We start from the raw sequence: 26,233 nt of genomic DNA, 5'->3' as shown, positions 1-26,233 counted from the left end.
TACATATACATATATACACACACATTCATACACACACACACATACATACACACACACACACAGTACAGACCAAAGGTTTGGACACACCTCATTTTAAGATTTTTCTGTATTTTCAGGACTATGAAAATTGTAAATTCACACTGAAGGCATAAATAATATGAATTAACATGTGGAATTATATACTTAAAGAAGTGTGAAACAACTGAAATTATGTCTTATATTCTAGGTTCTTCAAAGTAGCCACCTTTTGCTTTGATGACAGCTTTGCACACTCTTGGCATTCTCTTGATGAGCTTCAAGAGGTAGTCAGCGGGAATGGTCTTCCAACAATCTTGAAGGAGTTCCCAGAGATGCTTAGCACTTGTTGGCCCTTTTGCCTTCACTCTGCGGTCCAGCTCACCCCAAACCATCTCGAGTGGGTCCAGGTCTGGTGACTGTGGAGGCCAGGTCATCTGGCGTAGCACCCCATCACTCTCCTTCTTGGTCAAATAGCCCTTACACCGCCTGGAGGTGTGTTTGCGGTCATTGTCCTGTTGAAAAATAAATGATGGTCCAACTAAACGAAAGCCAGATAGAATAGCATGCCGCTGCAAGATGCTGTGGTAGCCATGCTAGTTCAGTATGCCTTCAATTTTGAATAAATCCTGCTCCTCATTCCGGCGCCGCTCCGTCTTTAGCGTCTTCTGCAGTGACGCTCAGGTCAGAGGGCGCTTTGACGTGGTTAGTGCGCGCCCTCTGCCTCAACGTCAGTGCAGAAGACGCTGAAGATGGAGCGGCAGCGGAACGAAGTCAGGGGGCCTGAGCAACGGAGAGGTGAGTATGTGATTTTTTTTTTTTTTATATCGCAGCAACAGCAAATGGGGCAAGTGTCTGTATGGAGCCATAATCAACGTTTGTGCCGCACTATATGGGGCAAGTGTCTGTATGGAGTATCTTATGGGGCCTTAACATTTGTGCAGCATTATATGGGGCAAATGTCTGTATGGAGTATCCAGGGGTGGGATTCAAATTTTTAACAACAGGTCCTCTAAGTCGCGGCGGCCGGAATTTTGGCCACGCCCATTTTCAATAACCCCGCCCATACTAATAAGCCATGCCCAGTGGCACGATTCATATTTTTTGAAGCAGTTTGTCTCCCTTAATGACAAGAATACGTTGTGACATACGGTATTAAAGTCATTCAAAGAAACAAACGACTAAAGCAAATGTACTGCACAGGACAATTCACTCGTATATCAGCTGAGAATCGCCAATGCAAGTCAATGGGTGCAAAGAAAAAAAATCCTACAGCACTCGCACCATGCGAGTGCTGTCCGATTTTTATGCACCGGCGTCCTTTGAAAAGCCGGTAATTCATGTCTGGTGTACAGTAAGATCACACGGCCTCATTCATTCCCTATGGGACTTGCGGACATGTGCGGCACTTGCAGCAACGGAAAAAAAACACTGCTAGCAGTGTTTTTTTGTCTCACCGCAAGTGCCGCACATGTTGGCTAGTAGCCATCACTACCTGTCCCTAGTGAATCAACCACAGGGCATGCTGGGATTTGCAGTCCCTACAGTACCAACCACAGGGCATGCTGGGGATTTGCAGTTTCTACAGTACCAACCACAGGGCATGCTGGGATTTGCAGTCCCTACAGTACCAACCACAGGGCATGCTGGGATTTGCAGTCCTACATCTCCATAATTAGAACGACAGGACATGTAACCTAAACCTGTAGTTATTCTGCAGCTACAGAATAAAAAAGTCAGGGCGTGAAGGTACAAGTCCCCCTTACACAAAGGCTGGGAATGCTGGAATTTATGGTTCTACAGCTGCTCCAGAATAATAAAAACAAGCCTTGCTGGAAGGTGTACATGGGGCAGGGCGGCCACATACTGCAGAGGCCCCCTAATTGAAGCAGGACATTAACCATGTCCTGATCACTGTGATGTTCCTCTCAGCACCTCCCCCTCTGTTCACAGCCTCATGTCAGCAGCAGGGCACAGGCAGCAGCAGAGGGAATCACAGCGTGAGGCTCCGTGTGATGCCCCTTCCCTCCCAGTCCCCGCAGACCGCAGCATTAACACTACCAGGTGAGGACAGGGCCCCAGTCAGCATAATCTTGTGTAGTGTGTAGCTGAGCGGGCCGGCCTCTCCTGCTAGCTCTGAAGCTGCCGGATATGCTGGGACCAGCAGTTACACCCCAAGCACCGCACAACTGACCGGGACACAACACACCTCACACCATCCCCGCCCCGCAGCTGCTCAGACAGAAACTGAACTTGGCGCCACAGCGAGGAGGGGGCGGGGCCTGCAGTGTGACGTGTTCCCCTTCCAGCTCCCGGCCTCCGTCCACTGCAGCATACGTGATAGCGCAGTACAGGAGCCAGAAGAGGGAGATGGGGAAGAGGGAGATAGGGAGGGCGCTACCCCGCATTATTAAAAAAAAAAAAAAAAAAAAAAAACACACCTTGCTCAGGCGCCGCCCCCCCGCATCCTCCCGCCCCTAGGCACGTGGGAAATACGGCCCTGATTACCGGAACGCTGGCAGCTAGAAATTTTAGTAAACGGCTGCCCCGTACCGGGTCGTTCCGGCTGAATCCCACCCCTGGGAGTATCTTATGGGGCCATAACGTTTGTGCAGCATTATATGGGGAAAATATCTTTATGGAGCATCTTATGGGGCCATAATCAACATTTGTGCAGCATTATATTCGGCAAATGTGCCTAGGGGGCATCTTATGGGGCCATTATTAACCTTTATGCAGGGTTATATGGGGCCTTTTTTTTTTTTTTTTTATATGGAGCATCTTATGGGGCCCATCATGAACTGTATGGAGCATTATATGGGGCTCCTGATTCAATATGGATATTCAAAAACACTTACCCTACTGATGTCTCAATTTTACTTTTATTGGTATCTATTTTTACTTTTGACATTTACCGGTAGCTGCTGCATTTCCCACCCCAAGGCTTATACTCGAGTCATTAAGTTTTCCCAGTTTTTTGTGGCAAAATTAGGGGGGGGGAGGGGGTCGGCTTATACTCGAGTATATACGGTATATAATTCCACATGTGTTAATTCATCGTTTTGATGCCTTCAGTGTGAATTTGCAATTTTCAAACCCATGAAAATACAGAAAAAAATTTAAAATGAGAAGGTATGTCCAAACTTATGGTCTGTACGAATAAAAAAAAAAAAAAATTATATATATATATATATATATATATATATATATACACACACACACACACACACACACATATATACATATATACATATACACACACACACACACAGTGTTGTTGTAAATTATCACTTTGTTATAGTTAAGTATGCAGTATAAAATACATTTTACTAAAGAATATTTAATTCCACAATCTATGAAGTTTTAAAAATACTCCCAGTGTCAGACACCTAGTTTAAGAATAAATCCGTTTTAATATATTGAAATTGAACCACGACTTACTAATACTGATTTTTAATGGAAGACTTCGGTATTACAGTATATACAAAATTAAGATTTTTCTTTTCAATCTGGAAGACTAGTGTAGCAGTGATCAGTCTGCGATGTATAAAGTGCAATGCTGTATTGTCTGGGGCAATACCCTGAATCTGAGCCAACATAGTTCTTCTGCTCAGCTGCTGCTTGGGAAGTAGTCATCAGTACTGAACACTGTGGGAGGCTCATATCTTGCTTGCTGACTTCTCGGAGAAGATGCTGCTTTCTATTAAAACACAAACATAAAATCTGTAACAATCCTATAAATAAGATTCTTAAAAAAAATCTAACAAAAAAATGTGTTATTAAAAGGAGTGCACGGTTCTGCCTCTTGAATTAGCATCTGTGTATCTTGTCCGACAATGCTCGATGGCCTAAAGAGAGCGCGCCGTATGAACGGCATACTCCTGTAAGCTCATATTACAGACAGTTCATGAGCACCCACATGTGCACATAGGCTTCACTGCTATGATTGCTCGCTATTCGGCGGCCGTCACACTAGCAGTATTTTACAACAGTATTTGTAAGCCAAAACCAGGAGTGGAACAAATAGAGGAAAAGTATAACAGAAACCTCTGCACCACTTCTGCATTTATCACCCACTCCTGGTTTTGGCTCACAAATACTGATATAAAATACTGACCACATACTAGTGTGACGGCAGCCTCACTGTCTTCAGAGTGTACTGTGGCTTGAATGCAGAGTTTGGGAGTCGTCTGACGAAACTGTCTGCGGCTCTTAGGCCGGCCTCACACTGGGCGTTAAGACAATACGCCACGTATTATACGTCCGTACTACGGCCGTAATACGGAGAAATGTTCCCAAAATATTGATCCGTAGTCAGGGTGTGTCAGCGTATTTTGCACATGGCATCCTCCGTATGTAATCCGTATGGCATCCGTACTGCGAGATTTTCGCGCAGGCTTGCAAAACCGACATCTAATGGATTTATGTGCTCAAATGTTAGGGAAAACATATATACAGTATATATATATATATATATATATATATATATATATATATATATATATATATATATATATATATATATATATATATATATATATATATATATATATATATATATATATATATATATATATATATATATATATGTCATTGAGACACATATATATATATTCTGTATTTAGATTTCATTCAGCGCGATATGTGTTAAAAGCCGGTAATTCAATTGCCGGCTTCTCATTTCTCCTGCACAAATCCGACAGGATATGAGACATGGTTTACATACAGTAAACCATCTCATATCCCCTTTTTTTTTGCATATTCCACACTACTAATGTTAGTAGTGTGTATGTGCAAAATTTCAGCGCTGTAGCTGCTGAAATAAAGGGTTAAATGGCGGAAAAAATTGGCGTGGGCTCCAGCGCAATTTTCTCCGCCAGAATGGTAAAGCCAGTGACCGAGGGCAGATATTAAAGGGAACCTATCACCCCGTTTTTTTCGGTATGAGATAAAAATACTGTTAAATAGGGCCTGAGCTGTGCATTACAATAGTGTAGTTTGTGGACCCCGATTCCCCACCTATGCTGCCGAAATACGTTACCAAAGTAGTCATTTTCGCCTGTCAATCAGGCTGGTCAGGTCGGATGGGCGTGGCTTCTTCCCCCAGATATTGCGTAGTTTTCCGTTGGTGGCGTAGTGGTGTGCGCATGTCCAAGGTCCCCAATCCTGCACGGGGGGGTGAAAATAGCAGCGATGTCCGTTATTCCATTGGTGGTCGGTGGGCGCGGCCATCTTCCTTTGGCCGCGCGTGCGCAGAAGCGGCGCTCTGCTGGCCGCGGCTTCAGGAAAATGGCCGCCGCGATCTCCATCTGCGCACGCGCGGCATCCCGCGGCCATTTTCCTGAAGCCGCGGCCAGCAGAGCGCCGCTTCTGCGCACGCGCGGCCAAAGGAAGATGGCCGCGCCCACCGACCACCAATGGAATAACGGACATCGCTGCTATTTTCACCCCCCCGTGCAGGATTGGGGACGTTGGACATGCGCACACCACTACGCCACCAACGGAAAACTACGCAATATCTGGGGGAAGAAGCCACGCCCATCCGACCTGACCAGCCTGATTGACAGGCGAAAATGACTACTTTGGTAACGTATTTCGGCAGCATAGGTGGGGAATCGGGGTCCACAAACTACACTATTGTAATGCACAGCTCAGGCCCTATTTAACAGTATTTTTATCTCATACCGAAAAAAACGGGGTGATAGGTTCCCTTTAATAGCCAGGAGAGGGTCCATGGTTATTGGCCCCCCCGTGGCTAAAAACATCTGCCCCCAGCCACCCCAGAAAAGGCACATCTGGAAGATGCGCCTATTCTGGCACTTGGCCACTCTCTTCCCACTCCCTGTAGCGGTGGGATATGGGGTAATGAAGGGTTAATGCCACCTTGCTATTGGAAGGTGACATTAAGCCAGATTAATAATGGAGAGGCGTCAATTATGTCACCTATCCATTATTAATCCAATAGTACGAAAGGGTTAAAAAACACACACACACACATGATTTAAAAGTATTTTAATGAAATAAACACAGCGGTTGTTGTAATAATTTATTGTTCTCTCAATCCATCAGGAACACCCTCGCTTGGAAAAATAATAAACGCACAAGATACATACCTTCTGGTGAACCGTCTCGTCCCACGAAGTAATCCATCTGAAGGGGTTAACTAATATTACAGGCAGGAGCCCTGCTAAATGCAGCGGTGCTCCGTGCTTGTAATTCCCCAGCGAATGAATGAAATGTAGGTCATTAACCTACATTTCCTTCAGTCGCGGTGATGCGCCCCCTGGTGGATGTCCTCATATGACCTGGAGCGTGGGAAAAAGTTCCCAGGCTGCTGTTCATGAGAACATCCAGCAGGGGCGCATCACCGCGACTCAATGTAAGTACAGATCACTGCTTTCCTTTCAGCACCCGGGGATTACAGGCACGGAGCACAGCTGCATTTAGCAGGGCTCCTGCCTGTAATATTAGTTAACCCCTTCAGATGGATTACCTCGTGGGACGAGACGGTTCACCAGAAGGTATGTATCTTGTGCGTTTATTATTTTTCCAAGCGAGGGTGTTCCTGATGGATTGAGAGAACAATAAATTATTACAACAACCGCTGTGTTTATTTCATTAAAATACTTTTAAATCATGTGTGTGTGTTTTTTAACCCTTTCGTACTATTGGATTAATAATGGATAGGTGTCATAATTGACGCCTCTCCATTATTAATCTGGCTTAATGTCACCTTCCAATAGCAAGGTGGCATTAACCCTTCATTACCCCATATCCCACCGCTACAGGGAGTGGGAAGAGAGTGGCCAAGTGCCAGAATAGGCGCATCTTCCAGATGTGCCTTTTCTGGGGTGGCTGGGGGCAGATGTTTTTAGCCACGGGGGGGCCAATAACCATGGACCCTCTCCTGGCTATTAATATCTGCCCTCAGTCACTGGCTTTACCATTCTGGCGGAGAAAATTGCGCGGGAGCCCACGCCAATTTTTTCCGCCATTTAACCCTTTATTTCAGCAGCTACAGCGCCCACATTTTGCACATACACACTACTAACATTAGTAGTGTGGAATATGCAAAAAAAAAGGGGATATGAGATGGTTTACTGTATGTAAACCATGTCTCATATCCTGTCGGGTTTGTGCAGGAGAAATGAAAAGCCGGCAATTGAATTACCGACTTTTCACTAACACCGCTGCGTATTTCTCGCAAGTCACACTGCTGGTCAGTGTGGAATCCGTATTTTTCTCGCCCCCATAGACTTTCATTGGCGATTTTTTTGCGCAATACGGTGACAAACGCAGCATGCTGCGATTTTGTACGGCCGTAGAAAGCCGTATAATACTGAACCGTAATATACGGCTAATAGGAGCAGCCCCATTGAGAATAATTGTGCCGTTTATTTTGCGAGTTTTACGGACGTAGTTTATGCGCTCATACGTCCGTAAAACTCGCTAGTGTGAGGCTGGCCTTAGACCCAAAAAGAACAATTTTACTTTCATCAATCCACAAAATGTTTCTCCGTTTCTCTTTAGTCCAGTTGATGTGTTCTTTGGCAAACTGTAGCTGCTTCATGACAGTTCTTTAACAGTGAGACTTTTTGGGGACTTCTTGCTAAGAAAGAGATTGGCTTCACACAGGCGTCTTCTAACGTCACAGTACTCACAGGTATCCTGAGACTGTCTTTGTTGATCCTGGAGCTGATCACTGACTGAGCCTTTGACATTCTGGCTATTCTTCCATCCATTTGAATGGTAGTCTTTCATTTTCTTCCACATCTCTCTGGTTTGACTTTCCATTTTAAAGCATTGGAGATCATTTTAGCTGAACAGCCTATCATTGTCTGCACTTCTTCATAAGGTTACCCTCTCCAATCAACTTTTTAATCAAAGTACATTGTTCTTCTCAACAATGTCTCGAACGACCCATATTTCTCAGGCTTTCAAGGAGAAATGCATGTACAACATGTCCTGGCTTCACCATTAAATAAGGGCCAGCTAATTCACACCTGTTTCTTCACAGAATGATTGACCTCACTAATTGATCCCCACACTGCTATTATTTTGAACACACTCCCTATCAAGTAATTATCCTAATACACAGAGTCAAAAACATACAAATCATGACTGCACCAACTGGTAAATTGTTTGACATGTGGTAATATAATTTGTACCAAAAACAGTGATTAATCTGGTCAATATTGGACTGTTATTTTAAACGCTACTGTACAAAGTTTTGTTAAAATGCTTATTCACAGCTCTCTGTGTATTTTGACGCCTATATATACACATCTACTATTGCACTGATAACAATATCCAACGCAAGTAATAATCATTTCTTCAGGTACTCACAGAAGGAGAAAAGAGGGGTGAAGAACTGAGATTCTGGAAGATTTTCTTGAGTGGATTAGGAAATGTCCCAAGGTTAGTTTCAGCCTGTGTAACCTGATCATCCATCTGAGCAACGTTGCTTCCAACCCTTTTCACAAAGGCCTGTTAAGAAATTAATTTAATAGTACAATATTCACATAACCTTAAAAGAGTTGTCCACCATTAAGAATCGCAACAATTGTATAGATCACAAAAAAAAAAAAAAGATTTTGAGTTTGACTTGGGAGACTACCGTATTTTTCGGACTATAAGACGCACCCCAAATATTGGGGTGGAAAATAGCTGAAAAAATATTTTCTATAAAATGGGGGTCAGTCTTATTGTCCGAATTAAAGGTATCTTACCTGAGGGCTGGTGGTGGTACAGCAGGGTCACAGAAAGCATGGTCCCTACCTCAGGAAGCCGGTGGCGTCAGAAGCGGGACAATGCTGCAGTCCCAGGGTGCGATGCTGCAGGTCCGGTGTCGGTGGCGAGGCAGAGCATGGAGCAGGGTCCCTTCCTCAGGAAACTGGTGTCAGAAATGTGGCGACGCCGCAGCTCGATGTCCACGGTGAGCAGAGCCGAGTGCATCACTGGTTTCCCTACGGCCATCTTCCTGAAGCCGTGGGCCGCCAGAAGCTTCAGGAAAATGGTCACTGGAGGTCGCACGTACGTAGTTTGAGATCTCGGCGGCCATTTTCCTGAAGCCTCCGCGACCCATGGCTTCAGGAAGATGGCCACAGGGAAACCGGTGATACACTGGGCTCTGCTCACCATGGACACCAGGCTGCGGAGTCGCAACATTTCTGCTGCCGGCATCCTGAGGAAGGGACCTTGCTCAGGTGCACTCTGCACCACCCACCGTCACAGCATCGCCACACCTCTGCCGCCGCTGGTCCTGCTGCTACACCACTGCCGCAACCCCCCGGTAAGCCTGCGTTTGCACTATAAGACGCATCCCCCATCTTCCTCCCAATTTTTTTGGGGGAAAAAGTGCGTCTTATAGTCTGAAAAATACAGTACTTGTAAGCCAAAACCAGATTTGGATTTATGTTTTTTGTCTCTCCATATTTTTAACCCCGTCACAACCTTTGACATACCCACACATCCCGATCGCATAAGGGTCCACGACCTTTGACGTATAGGTACATCATGGTGATCTTGTGGGGAACAGGAGCTGTGCCTGCGCAATCACCGCCACAAGCTCAGCTTACATAATAGCAAAGACACAGTTCAGACAGCCAGGAGCTGTGCCCGCACCACCTCTGTCTGTTTAGCCTCCTCAATGCTGCGATTGGTATTGATCACAGCATTTGGGAGGCTAGGAGAGGGAGGGGCTCCCTCTTACTTCCAATCGACGCCACCCACGAAGTCATTGCAAGGTCCCAATCATTGCCATTCCAACGTGAAGTCTTTTAAAGGCTTCTGTCAATGTAATACTGATTGGTACAAAGCATTGAAATGCTAGTGCATTGCAATGCATTATACCAGCAATTAGAGTAATGAAAGTCAAAGTCTCATAGGGGGATTAAGTAAAAAAATTTTTGTAAATCTTTATAAAATATATACAAAAAAATAAAATAAATAATATTATATGGGTAGAATTTATGTAAAAACAAAACAAAACAAAAAAGTACACATATTTGGTATCACCGTGTTCAGAATGACACGACCTATTAAAAAAAAAAAAAAAAAAAAGTGTCAATCTAGTTATCCCTTTCAGTCAATACTGTAAAAATATATATAAAAAAAACATGGCAAAAAAAATTATGGTTTTTCATTATATTGTCGAACAAAAAGTGGAATAAAACATGATTAAAAAGTCAAATGGAAAAAATAAAAGCCGCCATTCAGCTCCATCAGCGGAGAAAAAAAAAAAGAAAAAAAACAAACAAAAAAAAACAGCTATAGCTCTCAGAATAAAGCGATGCAAAAACAAATTCTTTTTTCTATAAAATAGCTTTTACAAAATAAAACCTTCAAAATACAGGAAAAAAAACCCACAATGCCTGAATTGATGGTTTTTGTTCAATCTGCCTCACAAAAAATTTGAATAGAAAGTGATCAAAAAACGTTGTGCTCTAAAATGGTGCAAATAAAAACATCAACTCGTCCCAAAATAAACAAGTCCTCACATGACTGTCGGCAGAAATACAGAAAAATGATAGCTTTGAAAATATGGCGACGCACAGCAAAAAGCATTTTTTTGTGTGCGCAGCAGCCAAACATAAAAATAAAACAATATAAATTTGGTATCGCTGCAATCGCACAGACCCAAAGAACAATAATTACTTATGCCGCATGAGGAACAGCGTAAAAAATGAATGAAACCAAATCTTCACCTTCCATTGATTTGTTCATTCTGCTTCCCAAAGATCGCAGTAAGCCTCGGCGCATATTTATTCTGCGCTCTGAGCTGAGCGCTTACACATGGGATTCCATGTAAGGCCAGGGTCCCATTAGCGTATGGCATCTGATGATTCTCTCATGTGAGAGCATCGGATGAGATATGCTAGTTACTAGTGATGAGCGAGTCTACTCGCTGCTCGGGTTTTCCTGAGCACACTCGGGTGATCTTCGAGTATTTGTTAGTGTTCGGAGATTTAGTTTTCGTCACCTCAGCTGAATGATTTACAGCTATTAGCCAGCTTGAATACATGTGGGGATTCCCTAGCAACCAGGCAACCCCCACATGTACTTAGGCTGGCTATTAGCTGTAAATCATTCAGCTGAGGTGACGAAAACGAAATCTCCGAACACTAACAAATACTTGGAGGTCACCCGAGCGTGCTCAAGAAAACCCAAGCAACAAATACAGTCGCTCATCACTACTAGTTACCCTTGGCTCCTGCTCTGCTGCGAGTGGGAGCCGAGTGTCAGTGCTTTGAGCCTCTCGCATGAGAAGATCGCAGCACAGCTGAGGAGGAGACGGGGAAAATAATTTCTCCATCTCCTCTGCTGCTGGCGTCGGTAGGAATCACACTGCACTTGGGTGATATCAGAGTGCAGTGCGATGTTTCGCACGCACCCATAGACTTATATGGGTTTGTGCGATCCAATTCTCAAGTGAAATCAGAGCATGCTGCGATCGATTTGGCATGCCAAATCGGCATGACAAAATCGCAGATGTGAGCTGAAACATTGGGGTGAGTGCAATCCAATGTTTTATTCGATTGCATGCGTCCAATTGCATCGCAAGTGGTAATAAGCCCTAACTCTCTTGATTCAGATGGAACCCCTGGCCGAAGATTCGCTATAATGAAGCAGATTTTGACTGTCCTGTGATCCAGTAGTGTCTGCCTTTTTAACCACTTCACGTCATCTGCCGTAAATGTACGGTGCATGTCGGAAACGGGTATATGAAGCAGGCTCGCTACATTAGGCAGGTGATGGCTGTGTGTTACAGCCAGAATCTGCCCCTAACCTGCGTGCACATCATTATCTCAACCCATCGGAGCGCCCGTGACGTGTTTGCTGCTCGCCGATGGGTTGTCATGACATGACAGCCAGGGGTCAGCTGATGACCGCCATGCTAGTCATTACAAAGGTCCTTTGAAACCCTGCCTGTGGCTAGTCTTCAAAAGAGATTGAGATTTCGGCTATATGCAGCAATGTTGTTGCATCGCTGCATATAGCACAAGAGATAGGGGACTTGAAAATGCGATCATTCTAAGAGAGCTAACAAAGACAGTAAAAAAAAAAAATAAAAAACAATCTGAAACTTTAAATCACCCCCCTTTTCCCCCATTGAAGATAAAGATATAACAAAAAATGCACATGTGGTATTGCCGGTTTCAGAAAAGTTCGATCAAAATATAAAAACAATTAACCTGATCGGTAAACACTGGAAAGGGAAAAAATTCAAGAACACCAAGATTATGTTTTATGGTCGCCGCAATTCCACAAAAACGGCTGTAACAAGCGATCAAAAAGTATTCAACACATGTAGGCAGGCACCACTACTGGGGATCTCCCATCACATGCCATACGCAAATCCAATAACCAAAACAAGAAAAAAGAAGGCATGCAAAAAACGGGGATCACCACACATCAAATACTTCAAATATCAATGAATTTTTATTTAAACAAAGCACAAAACACTGCAAAAAAGTTTAAAAACATTTAAAATACAAACAAAAGAATGTACATTGACCTATAATAAGGTCATGTCCTAGTTAAGCCCCACACCACCAAAAAATCTTAGTAAACCACTGGCACCTAAATCACAGAGGGTATCGTAGTGTTATCTTCATAGAACATTGAGGTAGATCACAGCTTGGTAGATAACAAGACATTAAACTGAAGCGGCCAAAACTTAGTAAAGGCCTGTAGATAGGGGCTTACCAGAAAATACAAAACCACATATAGGACCTATGCAAACAAAGACCTGAATGGCCCTGAACAATTTAAATAGATGGCACTGAATAATAGAATGAACTATACAACCTGAAAAGACTGTCCCAACTCATATCCCTGTGGGGAGCAACAGTGCGGTGCAAAATAAGCAAGGGAGGAGGGGGCCGACCAGGGCACAGAACGCCCGACGCGTGTCAAAAAGTCACATCTATCCCAAAATGGTACTAATAAAAACTTTGTCTCATCCTGCAAAAAATAAGCTTCACAGCTCCTCTGGACGAAAAATAAAAATGTTAAGGGTCTCGGAAAATGGCAATACAAACCCCCTTCCCCCTACGATTTGTTTTCGCAAACGTCTGATTTTTTTTCCCACCACTAAAATAATAATAATTAAAAAAAAAAAAAAAAAAAGCGGACAGGTTTGGAATTGCCGTAATTGTATTGATAAGCAGAATCATATTGCGAAGTAATTTTTACCACAAAATGTACACAGTAAAAACAATTCCCCCCCCCCCCAAAAAAATGTCAATTGTGTGATGCTTTTTTTTTCCCTCCACAATTTCACCGCATTTGGAATTTTTTCCCATTTTTCCAGTACACTATGTGGTAAAATTAATGGTGTCATTCAAAAGTACAGCTTGTCCAGCAAAACACAAGCCCTCATATGTGGACAGAAAAATAAGAGTTATGGCTCTGGGAAGAAGTGGAGAAAAAAACGGAAACGCAAAAACAGAAATTGGGTGCGGCATGAAGGGGTTAAGCGTGCATAAAAGTGCAGTGGGCCACAGTTGTGTGCACCTCTGAAATGAAGGACATCACTGAACAGAGGCCAGGCGGAGTCCAGAGTAACTCTGCTGTCTCACTATAGTGAATGGATCCCCTGTCACATCACTCAGAGATTTAGATGGAAACCCCAAAGTAAGTGGTCAGCGTAGAGCGCCGGATAAATGTGATCCCAAACGTTATGTAAAATGTTCCCAATAAAAGCGTCAACTCAATCCACAAAAAAAAGCAAGACCCCACTCAGGTCCATCATCTGGTAACGGAAATATAGAGGCTTCCACAATACGTTCCACGTCAGGGACCTGGCATATGATGTAACTGTACGTCATATGTCGGAAAGGGGTTAAAGGGAAGTAGGATCAACACTCCTAAGCCGTCTATATAGGCATGTAGGTCACCAACTGAATAAAATGATACCTACCTTTAAAGGGAATCTGTCAGCAGGTTATTTCTATGTAACCTGAGCAGCATTAGGTAGGGCCAGAGAGCGTGATTGCAGGGATGCTTCACTTAGTTTACTGTATGAAGGTTATGATAGTCACAGTTTTCTCTGCTGCAGAACTAGCAGAGCTCAGTTGTTGATCTATGTATAACCCCGACCACACCACTGCTTTCTCTATACATTGTATAGTGACAGAGAGCAGATGAGCAGTCCTGGGGGCCTGGTTGGACTCCAAGGCATGAGGCAGCTTGTCTTTAAGTGATAAGCTGAGGCTGATAAAACACTGTATTGAAAAAACAAAACACAGCCCAGTAAGTAACACATCACTGGATTCAGGGTCTACGACAGGAAGAGGTCAAAACTAAAGAGAACTGCTGGCTTACAGCAGACAGATTTATCTCTGTTACCATAAGACAGGGGCACTTTAAATGATCTAGCTCCAACCTGGACAAACTGCATCTTGCGGTCTACATTCAGCCCCTTAACTATTCTTATCAATCCAAAGTATATCTATGCTTATCACCTAAATTCTAGGTTGAATAACAGCAGCAGTATTACCACTACTTTTTTCAAGTTCATAAAAAGTAGTAAAAGTAGATTAATTTGATTAGCCGCTACAGGCAAGAATACATGTTACAATAAGCCACACCGTAACAGGCATTACCAGAATAATAATATTCAGAATTAAGTTCGGCCCATTGGTTTTGGATCTCCACAACAGTCATGGTCTCCACCGGATCGGCATGAGAAAATAATCGCAGATGTGCACTGCCCCATAGAGTAACACTGGTGCGAGTGCAAGCCGATTTTATACATCAGATTGCACTTAGGGCTGTGGAGTCGGCGCCAGAGTCCATTTTGGTGGAGTCGGTATAAAATGGACTGACTGACTCCTAAAATAAATAATTGGGTACAGTAGTAGAATGCAGGATGTGCTGTAATTTTCATAAGAATTTAGGAAAGTTATGAAATGTCCTATAAATGTCTGTTCCTGATCTAATGATCTCGGCTTTTAGTTGAGAGGAATCTGTGCTGCACTTTATGAGCATGCTCAGTAGTGAGGCAGTGTTGTGGAGGAGGAGTCAGGGAAATTGAGGAGTCGGAGGTTTGGCTTACCGACTCCACAGCACTGATTGCACTTGTCCAATTTATTCGCTCGTGCGAGCAAGCCCTTAGACTGATGGGAGGAGTGTTCAGCCAATTAAGGAGGAAGTCACCACCTCCAAATTTATACTAAAAACAAAACAAAAAAACTGAGCAGCAACTACTAAGGGCTCGTGCAGAAGATCAGATTTTCAGTCCGAGTGCAACCAGACAAAACATCGGATTGCACTCGAACCAATGTAATTGTATATGGATGTGCACATGTCCAAGTTTTTCCTGGAAAAGAGTCTGTCAGAGGTAAAAAATAAAAAAAAAATTGCAGCATCCGATATTTGGATAATCAATTTATATCCGATATTCGGATCACTGTAAGTCAGTGATTCAGTGGGGAAAAAAAAGACTTCACTTGCAAAATGCAAAATACTGACCAAATACATAAGAGTCTTATCAGATAGCAGGCGCATTCCCGTGACTGGTGTGCACACTTAAATTGGCCAATTTATGTGCTAATTACCTTCATTTTCTAAGTATATTCTATGTAATAGTAATGTAGGTTAAGTTTCACATATTCAAGGTTTACCTGCATGTTAGCATAGAGTGTGCTGCTGTATTCCTTTCTGTAAGTAACGCAGTTATAATAGCTTGCAAATGTTCACACTTGCATCATTCTGTTAGGAGGTGCTGGTCAGTTTTAGTGTAATTGTATTTATGAACTATCCAGAGGCATGTGACTTAGACATGTAATGATGTCCATGCTGCACATCATTGAAGGAGCACGAGTTACAGAGACCGGCAGATTACTATGCAACAGAAACACAGAAGGATTAGCGAGATGAATGTAACTTTTTGAAACCAATTGATGTTGCCAGAACTGAAGACGTCCCATAAATCAGTCACCTCTCCCTGCTGCCAATCAATGGCTTCAGCAATCATGTGACTGAGTGGAGAGAATGGATTCACGAGGAGAGGGGAAGATTGAGGTTTAGACATCTGAGTGGTAAATAAAGGTTTTTTTATTTTACAGCATTCTATTCCCCCCGGTCAGTTATAAGAAAATGGGTAAAAAAATCTGTCTAAGGCCGGTGTCACACTTGCGTGTGTAATTTGAGAAACTCGCATCAATACCCGGCACTGCCGCCGGTACTTGGAACCGGAGTGTGCGGCTGCATGTATTTCTATGTAGCTGAACACTCCGGTCCCGAGTGCCGACGGCAGTGCTGGGTATTGATGCGAGTTTCTCGCATTACACACACACACAAGTGTGACCCCGACCTAAGTAACATACTCACTCAGCACTTCGCATGAAGAGTAGCATCTAAGTCCATACCTCAAGCAAGTCAATTTTCTGGTACAGTTTTCGCATTTCTGCAGCTTTGGTGTAAATCTGAGGCACTTTTTCATTAACAACTTGTGAAGTATCATTTCTAATCTATGGAAAAAAAAAACACATGCAGGTTAGAGTGATTTCTAAAAAGTTAAAAGGCACGCAAGGCTAACTTTCCGTTATCTGGCAGCATGCAGCACTGTATGTCGTGAGCATCTGCATCACTGGCTTGGTCTTTTCTCTCATCAGATAACTACTAATTTTTGAAAATCTAAATGGTGAAGAGAATTAAAAGGCAACTACAGCCAACATGCAGTGGGGAAAATAAGTATTTGATACAAGGACGATTTTTCCCACCTACAAAGAATGGAGAGGACTGTAATTTTTATCGTAGGTACACTTCAAATCATATTGTATGATTTTTAAATTATTAAATTGCATTGTATTTCATGAAATAAGTATTTGATTACCTACCAACCTACTCTGCACTCATTATTGTACTAATTAGATCTGTCTAAACTCATTACCTGTATAAAAGACACCTGTCCACCCACTCTATCAATCTCACTCTATCCTCTCCACCACGGCCAAGACCAAAAAGATGTCTAAGGACACAGGGACAAAACTGTAGACCTGCAAAAGGCTGGGATGGGCTACAGGACAATAGGCAAGCAGCTTGGTGAGAAGGCAACAACTGTTGGCTCAATTATTAGAAAATGGAAGAAACACAAGATGACTGTCAATCTGCCTTGGTCTGGGGCTCCATGCAAGATGTTACCTTGTGGGGTAAGGATGTTTCTGAGAAAGGTCAGAAATCAGCCCAGAACTACACGGGGGACCTGGTCAATCACCTGAAGAGAGCTGGGACTACAGTCTCAAACATTACTATTAGTAACACACTGTCATCATGGATTAAAATCCTGTAGGGCATGCAAGGTTCCCCGGCTCACGCCAGCACATGTCCAGGCCCAAGTTCGCCAAAGACATCTGGATGATCCAAAGGAGGCATGGGAGAAGGTTATGTGGTCAGATAAGACCAAAATAGAGCTATTTGGTATCAACTTCACTTGAGGGATGAGTACAACCGCAAGAACACCGTCCTAACCATGGTTAATGGTGGGGGAAACATAAAACTTTGGGGGTGCTTTTCTGCAAAGGGGACAGGACCACTGCACTGTATTGAAGGGAGGATGATGGGGTCATGTATTACGAGATATTGGCCAACAACCTTTCTCTCAGTAAGAGCATTGAAGATGGGTCCTGGCTGGGTCTTGCAGCATGACAATGACCAGAAACACAGTCAGGGAAACTAAGAAGTGGCTCTGTAAGGGCTCATACTCACTAGCGAGAAACTCGGATGAGTCTCGCATGGCAATACCGGGCACTGCACCTGGCACTCAGGAGCGGAGCATGCGGCTACAGGTATTGCTATGCGGCCGCACGCTCCGCTCCTGAGTGTCGGGTGCAGTGCCGGGTATTGCCGTGCGAAACTCATCCAAGTTTCTCGGAAATGAGTATGAGCCCCAAGAAGCATTTCATGGACCTGGAGTGACCTAGCCAGTCTCCAGACCTGATCCCAATAGAAAATCTTTGGAGGAAGCTGAAACTCAATGTTGCCAAGAGACAACCATGAAGCCTGAAAGATCTGGAGAAGATCTGTATGGAGGAGTGGGCCAAAATCCCTGCTGCAGTGTGTGCAAACTTGGTCAAGAACTACAGGAAACGTCTGAGCTCTGTAATTGTAAACAAAGGTTTCTGTACCAAATATTAAGTTCTGTTTTTAAATTGTATAAAATACTTAATTCACCCAATAAAATGCAGATTATGCAAATGTAAAAATCATACAAATGTGATTTTCTGGTTTTTATTTTTAGATTCGGTCTCTCACAGTTGATGTGTCCCTACCACCATGTAATGTAAACAGAGTGCCAATGACCCTACCAATGAGCAGAACCCTCGTTTTTCATGTGAAATAATCCTTTGGCTTGCTTAAAAGATCATTGTTCTCGGCAGCACAACGTCTTGTGTGAACAAGACCTGTGCTGACGAGAACAATAGCAGCCTATGTTCAATGAACAATCTATTACACATAATTCTGTGTGCATATTATATCGGTCGGCCTGACTAAATAAGGCTGGTTTCACACTTGCGTTTTGATCTGCAGCGTTTGTAAAAAAAAAAACGCAGGTGGTGAAAAAACGCATGTAAACGCTGCGTTTTTTAGACGCATGCGTTTTTGCATGCAGAAAAAAAATGCGGCGTTTTGACGCGTTTACATGCGTTTTTTCCTGCGTTTACGTTTTTGAAACGCATTCTGAGAAGTGTGTGACAGCTGCCAATCATCAAAATCAACTAGAAAACCCACTATTAATAGAATTAGCTAGGGTTAGGATCCCTAGGGTTAGGGTTAGAGGTAGCTTTTTATTAGAAGAATGTCCTGGTCACCAGGTCACTGATAAGCCACCCCCCACCATCAAGGTGATAAAGGGATCCAAACCCTAACCCTACCCCTAACCATAACCCTAGGGATCCAAACCCTAACCCTAACCCTAGGGATCCAAACCCTAACCCTACCCCTAACCCTAGGGATCCAAACCCTAACCCTAACCCAAGGGATCCTAGGGATTGCTATTATGTTGACCTGGAGACCAGGACATTCTTCTAATAAAAAGCTTTGTTCAATGTGGACACCCCAAGATATACGGTATTGCTATAGAGTACTAAAAATATAAACTCGGAGAGTATTCACTGTCATATTGTTAGGGTTAGGGTTTGGATCCCTAGGGTTAGGGTTAGGGGTAGGGTTAGGATCCCTTTATCACCCTGATGGTGGGGGGTGGCTTATCAGGGTGTATTCTTGTTTTTTTCTATAAAAACGCATGCGTTTAAAACGCAAGCAAACGCATGTACGCAAAAACGCGTGCGTTTCCATAGACATCAATGTATTTTTTTACGCAAATCAAACGCAAATGAACGCATGCGTTTTTTGCGGCAAAAAAACGCCTCTGAAAATTACTACATGTTGCATTTCTGCAAAAGAACGCATGCAGCAAAAAAACGCATGCGTCGTAAAACGCGGCCAAATGCGTACAAAAAAAACGCATGCGTTTTTAATGTTAAACATAGGAAAAAAAACGCATGCGTTTTTTTTCGGTAAAAACGCTGCAGATCAAAACGCAAGTGTGAAACCAGCCTAAATAGGTTATTAAATGACCACAAAAAAAGTAGCCGATCGAGGGGCATTTAATAATCCCACAAGTCAGGTGGTGTGAACCCCAGGGTCTATTCATACTATGGCGCCAATTCATTCTTTGCATTTTTTACATCATTCTTTGACCTTTTTTTTGGCTTTTTCGCTTTTGCTTTGTTTGTACTATTGGGTAAAATATCACAAACCATTAATTAGCTTTAAAGTGTAAAAGAAGTCAAGAAAACAAATCCCCACTAAGGATACAGAGGACAATTGTGCAAAAATGGTTTGTAAGTACAAAAAGTAAAAAAATTAGAATTAGCCAAAAAATATTTATTTGGACAACTAAAACCATGCACACGGTGTCAAAGAAACCCACAAAAATACAAGGACTGAAAAAAATTAATGTGAAAATGGTGCAAAAGCCATAATGAATCTGGCACAAACATAAAAATGCTGACGGTCCTAATTTATATGCCCAACAAGTCAGAAAAAAGAATGATGAATTGATGCCTGTGTCTTTCTATTCCTGTTTGTTGTATACACTGAGGAAGCTGGGATGATAAACAGCCTTCTGTTATGTGAGTGTCAGGAGCTTTAGCAGAGTATGTGTTTAATGGAAGGAAAAATGCAGTGTCAGTCCATCTATAACAGCAGTGTGAGCTGGTAATCCCTGCTGTCCCCATTCTCCCTGGATGGATTACATGTGCACAGCTGCTGTAAATGTACGCATATTTATTTCACTATTAAAAGGGATTGTCCCCTTTCAAAGATTATCGCTCCAGCGGCTCAGGCAGGCAACAGAAAAACAACAACAAAAAAATTCAGCAGTTACTCACCCTGCCTTCTGGGGTCTAACACTTTCTTGCTACTGCTCCAGTGATTGTCTACATACACAATTGTGCGCCGCTATAACATTACATCGATAATGCTGTAGGCCGTGGTCTCATTGGTCTTCCCGATAAAATCGGCACAAGACACTGACTCCTGCAAGGGCTGCAGCCTGTACACAGTCACCAGAGCAGGAGGCAGCACAGGGGGTCAGGGTGAGGAACAGCTCAATTTGTATTTATTTCTCTGTATGACCCTTGGAGCAATAATTGAGGACAACCCATGTTAGGCATTTCTGTTTGCACCATAAATAGTCAATACCAGGTGGGAAGGTGTTAAAGCACTACAGCAATCTTTACATACCATATCAAGTACATCTAACACTATAGAAATGTTCTATGATCTGGACTTACCATATCCAACATCCCAACAAACTCATCAACTCTTACAAGTAAATCTTCCAAGCTTTTTTCCAAATTCTCAATCTTAAAAAAAAAAAAAGAAAAAAAAAACACACACAACAAAGTTTCAGTTGAAGTTAAATTTTCTTTAAAGCGGATTATCTGGTCATATGATATTGTTCCGATCCTTAGGACATGTCATCAATATCGAGGTAGCAGCAAGGATGAATAATGGGAGGATAACAAAATCTAACCTTTAATTGATATACGGTAATTAAAATATGGGGAGCATAATCAAAACAATCCACAAGGTGCTCATTAAAAATTGGTTTGGTCGGACCCTTTTGATGTCCAGGATGAGCCATCCAATTTTTAGGAGAGGGGAAGGGGTTAGCTATGTCTAAGCTTCCATGTCCTGCCCTGTGTAGGTCTCCCATCCTGACAAGGGCCGTCCCCAAGTGTGGTCTTGTCCTCTGCAAAGTAAACAGAATGAGGAGTTAAGGCCCCGTCACACTTAGCGACGCTGCAGCGATACAGACAACGATGCCGATCGCTGCAGCGTCGCTGTTTAGTCGCTGTGTGGTCGCTGGGGAGCTGTCACACAGACCGCTCTCCAGCGACCAACGATGCCGAGGTCCCCGGGTAACCAGGGTAAACATCGGGTTGCTAAGCGCAGGGCCGCGCTTAGTAACCCGATGTTTACCCTGGTTACCAGTGTAAAATGTAAAATAACAAACACTACATACTCACCTTCGCGTCCCCCGGCGTCCACTTCCTGCACTGACTGAGCGCCGGCCCTAACAGCAGAGCGGTGACGTCACCGCTGTGCTCTGCTTTCATTTTACGGCCAGCGCTCAGTCAGTGCGGGAAGCGGACGGCAAGGGACCTGACGGACACCGGAATGTGAGTATGTACTGTTTTTTTTTTTTTTACATTTACGATGGTAACCAGGGTAAACATCGGGTTACTAAGCGCGGCCCTGCGCTTAGTAACCCGATGTTTACCCTGGTTACCAGTGAAGACATCGCTGAATCCGTGTCACACACACCGATTCAGCGATGTCAGCGGGACCTCAACGACCAAAAAAAGGTCCAGGCCATTCCGACACGACCAGCGATCTCACAGCAGGGGCCTGGTCGCTGGTACGTGTCAAACATAGCGAGATCGCTACTGAGGTCGCTGTTGCGTCACAAAACTTGTGACTCAGCAGCGATCTCGCTATGTGAGACGGGGCCTTTATTCATCATTCTGTTTAGCGCCTGTACCCTTATCTCCATCATGGTTCCAAACTTAAGGCCCCGTCTCACATAGCGAGATCGCTGCTGAGTCACAAGTTTTCTGACGCAAGAGCGACCTCAGTAGCGATCTCGCTATGTTTGACACGTACCAGCGACCAGGCCCCTGCTGTGAGATCGCTGGTCGTGTCGGAATGGCCTGGACCTTTTTTTGGTCGTTGAGGTCCTGCTGACATCGCTGAATCGGTGTGTGTGACACGGATTCAGCGATGTCTTCACTGGTAACCAGGGTAAACATCGGGTTACTAAGCGCAGGGCCGCGCTTAGTAACCCGATGTTTACCCTGGTTACCATCGTAAATGTAAAAAAACAAAACAAAACAGTACATACTCACATTCCGGTGTCCGTCAGGTCCCTTGCCATCTGCTTCCCGCACTGACTGACTGCCGGCCGTAAAGTGAAAGTACAGCACAGCGGTGACTTCACCGCTCTGCTGTTAGGGCCGGCGCTCAGTCAGTGCAGGAAGCGGACGCCGGGGGACGCGAAGGTGAGTATGTAGTGTTTGTTATTTTACATTTTACACTGGTAACCAGGGTAAACATCGGGTTACTAAGCGCGGCCCTGCGCTTAGCAACCCGATGTTTACCCTGGTTACCCGGGGACCTCAGCATCGTTGGTCGCTGGAGAGCGGTCTGTGTGACAGCTCCCCAGCGACCACACAGCGACGCTGCAGCGATCGGCATCGTTGTCTGTATCACTGCAGCGTCGCTACATGTGACGGGGCCTTTAGAACCTTGAAATAATTTCCAAGACCTACTAAAATCTAACTTGATGAGTCCACATTAATGGGTGGACAAAACACGTCGGGAGGCTATTACGGGACATTAGGGAGGACAGGACCACACTTGGGGACTGTCCTTGTCAGGATGGGAGACATATACAGGGAACGACAGGGTAGCTTAGTCATATCTACTAACCCTCCCCTCCCCTAAGAAATTGGAAGGCTCATCCCGGACATCAAAAAGGGTGAGACCAAACCATTTGGTGACGAGCACTGGTTTTATTGAGCATCTTGTGGATTGTTTTATGTTCACCATATTTTAATGATATCAATAAGTTAGATTTTATTATCCTACCAATATTCATCCTTGCTGCTACCTCTATTAATTTATAGGATATTTCTTGTGCTTATGCACAGGTCATCAATATCTGCTCCTGACCCCTCCACTGATCTGCTGCTATTGTTTGGAGCAGCCAGTCCAAAACACAAAATAGAGCAGAACAGTACACCTTTGTTCAATTTGTAGCAGGAGCTGGAAGGTACTGAAGATCAGAAAAACCTAAAAGACCCTCTTACCATTTACAAATGTACAGCCGCTGGAGCCGAGAGCCCCACCCCTTAGGCTATATTTCCACGTTAGGATTTGCTGCGGATTGGACGCAGCGGCCAGATGTTGCAGCATAGTGGGCCGCATCCGGCTTCCCTGCGTATACGCACATGCGGCGTGTCTTTACCGACCGCAGCATGTCTATCTTGCGGAGACGCTCCGTTTCCACAAGATAAATAACCCGTCCTATGTATAGGATGCGGTGATTCTGGATGTATTCAATGAACACATGCGGAATCATAACGCGTACTACAGGGGGCGGCGCTTTGGGCGGACTGGGGTGTCCGTTGCGTCCAAAGTGTAGAGATTACGCCCCGTGGAAACATAGTCTTATACTCACCTTTTTTAGATGTCCCCACTGTAATCCATGCGGCCAATCATGCAGCGGAGTCGGGGAGCATGACGCCTGCAGAGAGCGGCCCCGGACCTTAGCGAGCGGTGTCCTGTCACTCACTGGGTCCAGAGCCCCTCGCTGCAGGCGTCATTCTCCCCAACTCCGCTGCATGAGCGGTAAAGAGCTTAAAGGGAACCTATCACCCCGTTTTTTAAAGATTAGATAAAAATAGTGTGAAATAGGGGCAGAGCTGGGCTTTACATTAGTGCCTTTTTGGTGCCTTTACACCCCCGTTAGGCTGCCCAAATACCTTAGTGAAGTGTCCGTTTTGTCCTGTCACTCAAGCTGGTCAGGTCGGATGGGCGTGGTCACAGCGCTGTTTGTCCCCCAGGATCCTGCTCATCATTACGTTGGTGGCGTAGTGGTGTGCGCATGTCCAGCAGATGAATCCACTGCCCAGGAGATGAATAACGGCGCGGTCTTCGCTATTCAGCCGTTTACCGGTGGGCGTGGCCATCTTTCCTGTGGCCGCGCCTGCGCAGATGGAGCGCTCTGCTGCCCGGGGCTTCAGGAAAATGGCCGCGGGATTCCGCGCGTGCGCAGATGGAGATCGCGGCGACCATTTTCCTGAAGCCCGGACAGCAGAGCGCTCCATCTGCGCAGGCGCGGCCACAGGAAAGATGGCCGCGCCCACCGGTAAACGGCTGAATAGCGAAGACCGCGCCGTTATTCATCTCCTGGGCAGTGGATTCATCTGCTGGACATGCGCACACCACTACGCCACCAACGTAATGATGAGCAGGATCCTGGGGGACAAACAGCGCTGTGACCACGCCCATCCGACCTGACCAGCTTGAGTGACAGGACAAAACAGACACTTCACAAAGGTATTTGGGCAGCCTAACGGGGGTGTAAAGGCACCAAAAAGGCCCTAATGTAAAGCCCAGCTCTGCCCCTATTTCACACTATTTTTATCTAATCTTTAAAAAACGGGGTGGTAGGTTCCCTTTAAGGCCAGGTTCACACTGCGTTATTGGCGTCCGTTAGACGGACTACGTTACACCGCGGCGTAACGTAGTCCGTTAACGCCGCCATTAATTCCTGTGACAGACGCATCGCTAGCGCACGCTAGACACCTGTACAGGTGAATAATGAGGCCCAGGCTGTGAAGGGACAGGAGCGATAACAGCTGCACTAGCTGCAGGAAGAGCAGAAGCCTCCCATCACGTGACCGCTCCGGCCCCGCCCTCACCTCGAAGCTGTGCAGCGCAGGCAGGAGGTGACGGGACAGCTGAGCCGCTGTGGCGGGGAGGACGTCGTCACATGACTCTGTAGCGACCAGTTCCTCATCGTTCAGGAGCCCCACGGAGACGCCGCTGCAGACGCTCTGACTCTGGGACACGTGACCGCTGTCCCCGGGACTCCCTCGGGAAGTGCCGCCTCCCGGCTCTTCTAACGGCTCCCACTGTCCCACAGCAGCCGCCAACTCCATGCGACCTCACTACAAAGCTGGAAGCCTGACACGTGACACTGCAATCATCCCGTACAGGCGCCGAGTCAGGCCAATCTTATGCGGGAAGCGTTTATCTGATAGCGTAGAGCTAGAGTTGATCATGTGACCATTGTCCCGGTGACCAACCGTACTGTGACGTGACCGCAGCTTGCTACAATAGCTACATACAGGACATACAGACCGTGAAGAAAGGTCTGGGCCAGAAATAAGACCGCTCCTCACGGTCTCCCCCTGAAGGAGCGAGGCGGACAGTGCAGAAAACTGTCCAGAGACTCATACCTATACCTGTGAAAAAAAAAACCGTTCCGCTATCAGGAGCAGAAGAATGGACGAGTGTCATGTGTACAATGCGTTTTTTCACACCTAGCATCTGAGTCGCCCGCCAGGGCCTTGGGGTACCCGATACTGGGCCCGGTGTTCACAGTGGGATGTCATGGTGGCGACCCAGTCCGTGGCCCTGGGCGCCCATGTAAAAGGGGAAAGTCTTTAAAGGGATTTAATGAATAAAGTTTGTGTTCGTGACGCCACCTGTGATATTCGGTCAGTGGGGACCGACGCTTTAAGGGGTCCTCTGGGGTGATGTTATGGCAGCTAGATGGTATAACTTCCCACAGGTGAAGTGTATCCCCAGGGCTCCTGGTGTGTAGATGGAAGATGGTGAATGGCGCAGTAAAGAACGAGGACACAGGTTTGCAGTCTCTTTACCTGGTTTACTGAAGACTTCAGGCAGCCACAGTCCAGGGTACCGGATCACAGGGCAGGCAGGGTCCGGCCAGCTTGGAAGCGAATCCCGAGTCCCCTTTACCAGGTGGACTTAAAAGCCTTCGTCTAGCGCGGTGGTGTTGTAGTAGTCCCTTACTGCCTATGGCTTCAGATAAGGTCCTCACAGTTCTCTCTGTCCCCCTTAAAGGATAGGACAATACCTGCATGACAGGTAACTCAAGCCTTTTTTA

At 45.0% G+C, this 26,233-nt stretch overlaps 1 protein-coding gene across 2 annotated transcripts; it reads right to left on the bottom strand.

Annotated features, from left to right (window-relative positions):
• Nucleotides 1-203: 203 nt before the first annotated feature.
• BLOC1S4 (biogenesis of lysosomal organelles complex 1 subunit 4) lies at nucleotides 204-25,323 on the bottom strand. 2 transcript variants are annotated; one of them, XM_077270006.1, is made up of 6 exons: nucleotides 25,020-25,283; nucleotides 20,823-20,894; nucleotides 16,392-16,493; nucleotides 8,362-8,502; nucleotides 3,596-3,715; nucleotides 204-530 (listed from the first exon to the last, which is right to left on the bottom strand). In XM_077270006.1, the coding sequence occupies exons 1-5, from the start codon at nucleotides 25,257-25,259 to the stop codon at nucleotides 3,626-3,628; spliced, it is 645 nt and encodes a 214-aa protein (XP_077126121.1). In that variant the 5' UTR covers nucleotides 25,260-25,283; the 3' UTR covers nucleotides 204-530; nucleotides 3,596-3,625. The 2 variants fall into 2 exon arrangements, with proteins under 2 accessions (XP_077126121.1, XP_077126120.1); XM_077270005.1 differs by lacking the exon at nucleotides 204-530 and having other exon boundaries at nucleotides 3,398-3,715; nucleotides 25,020-25,323.
• Nucleotides 25,324-26,233: the final 910 nt, after the last annotated feature.

Source organism: Ranitomeya variabilis, chromosome 6 (genome assembly GCF_051348905.1).
Source record: "Ranitomeya variabilis isolate aRanVar5 chromosome 6, aRanVar5.hap1, whole genome shotgun sequence".
Lineage (NCBI taxonomy): Eukaryota > Metazoa > Chordata > Amphibia > Anura > Dendrobatidae > Ranitomeya > Ranitomeya variabilis.
This window is presented reverse-complemented; position numbering and strand designations above follow the sequence as displayed.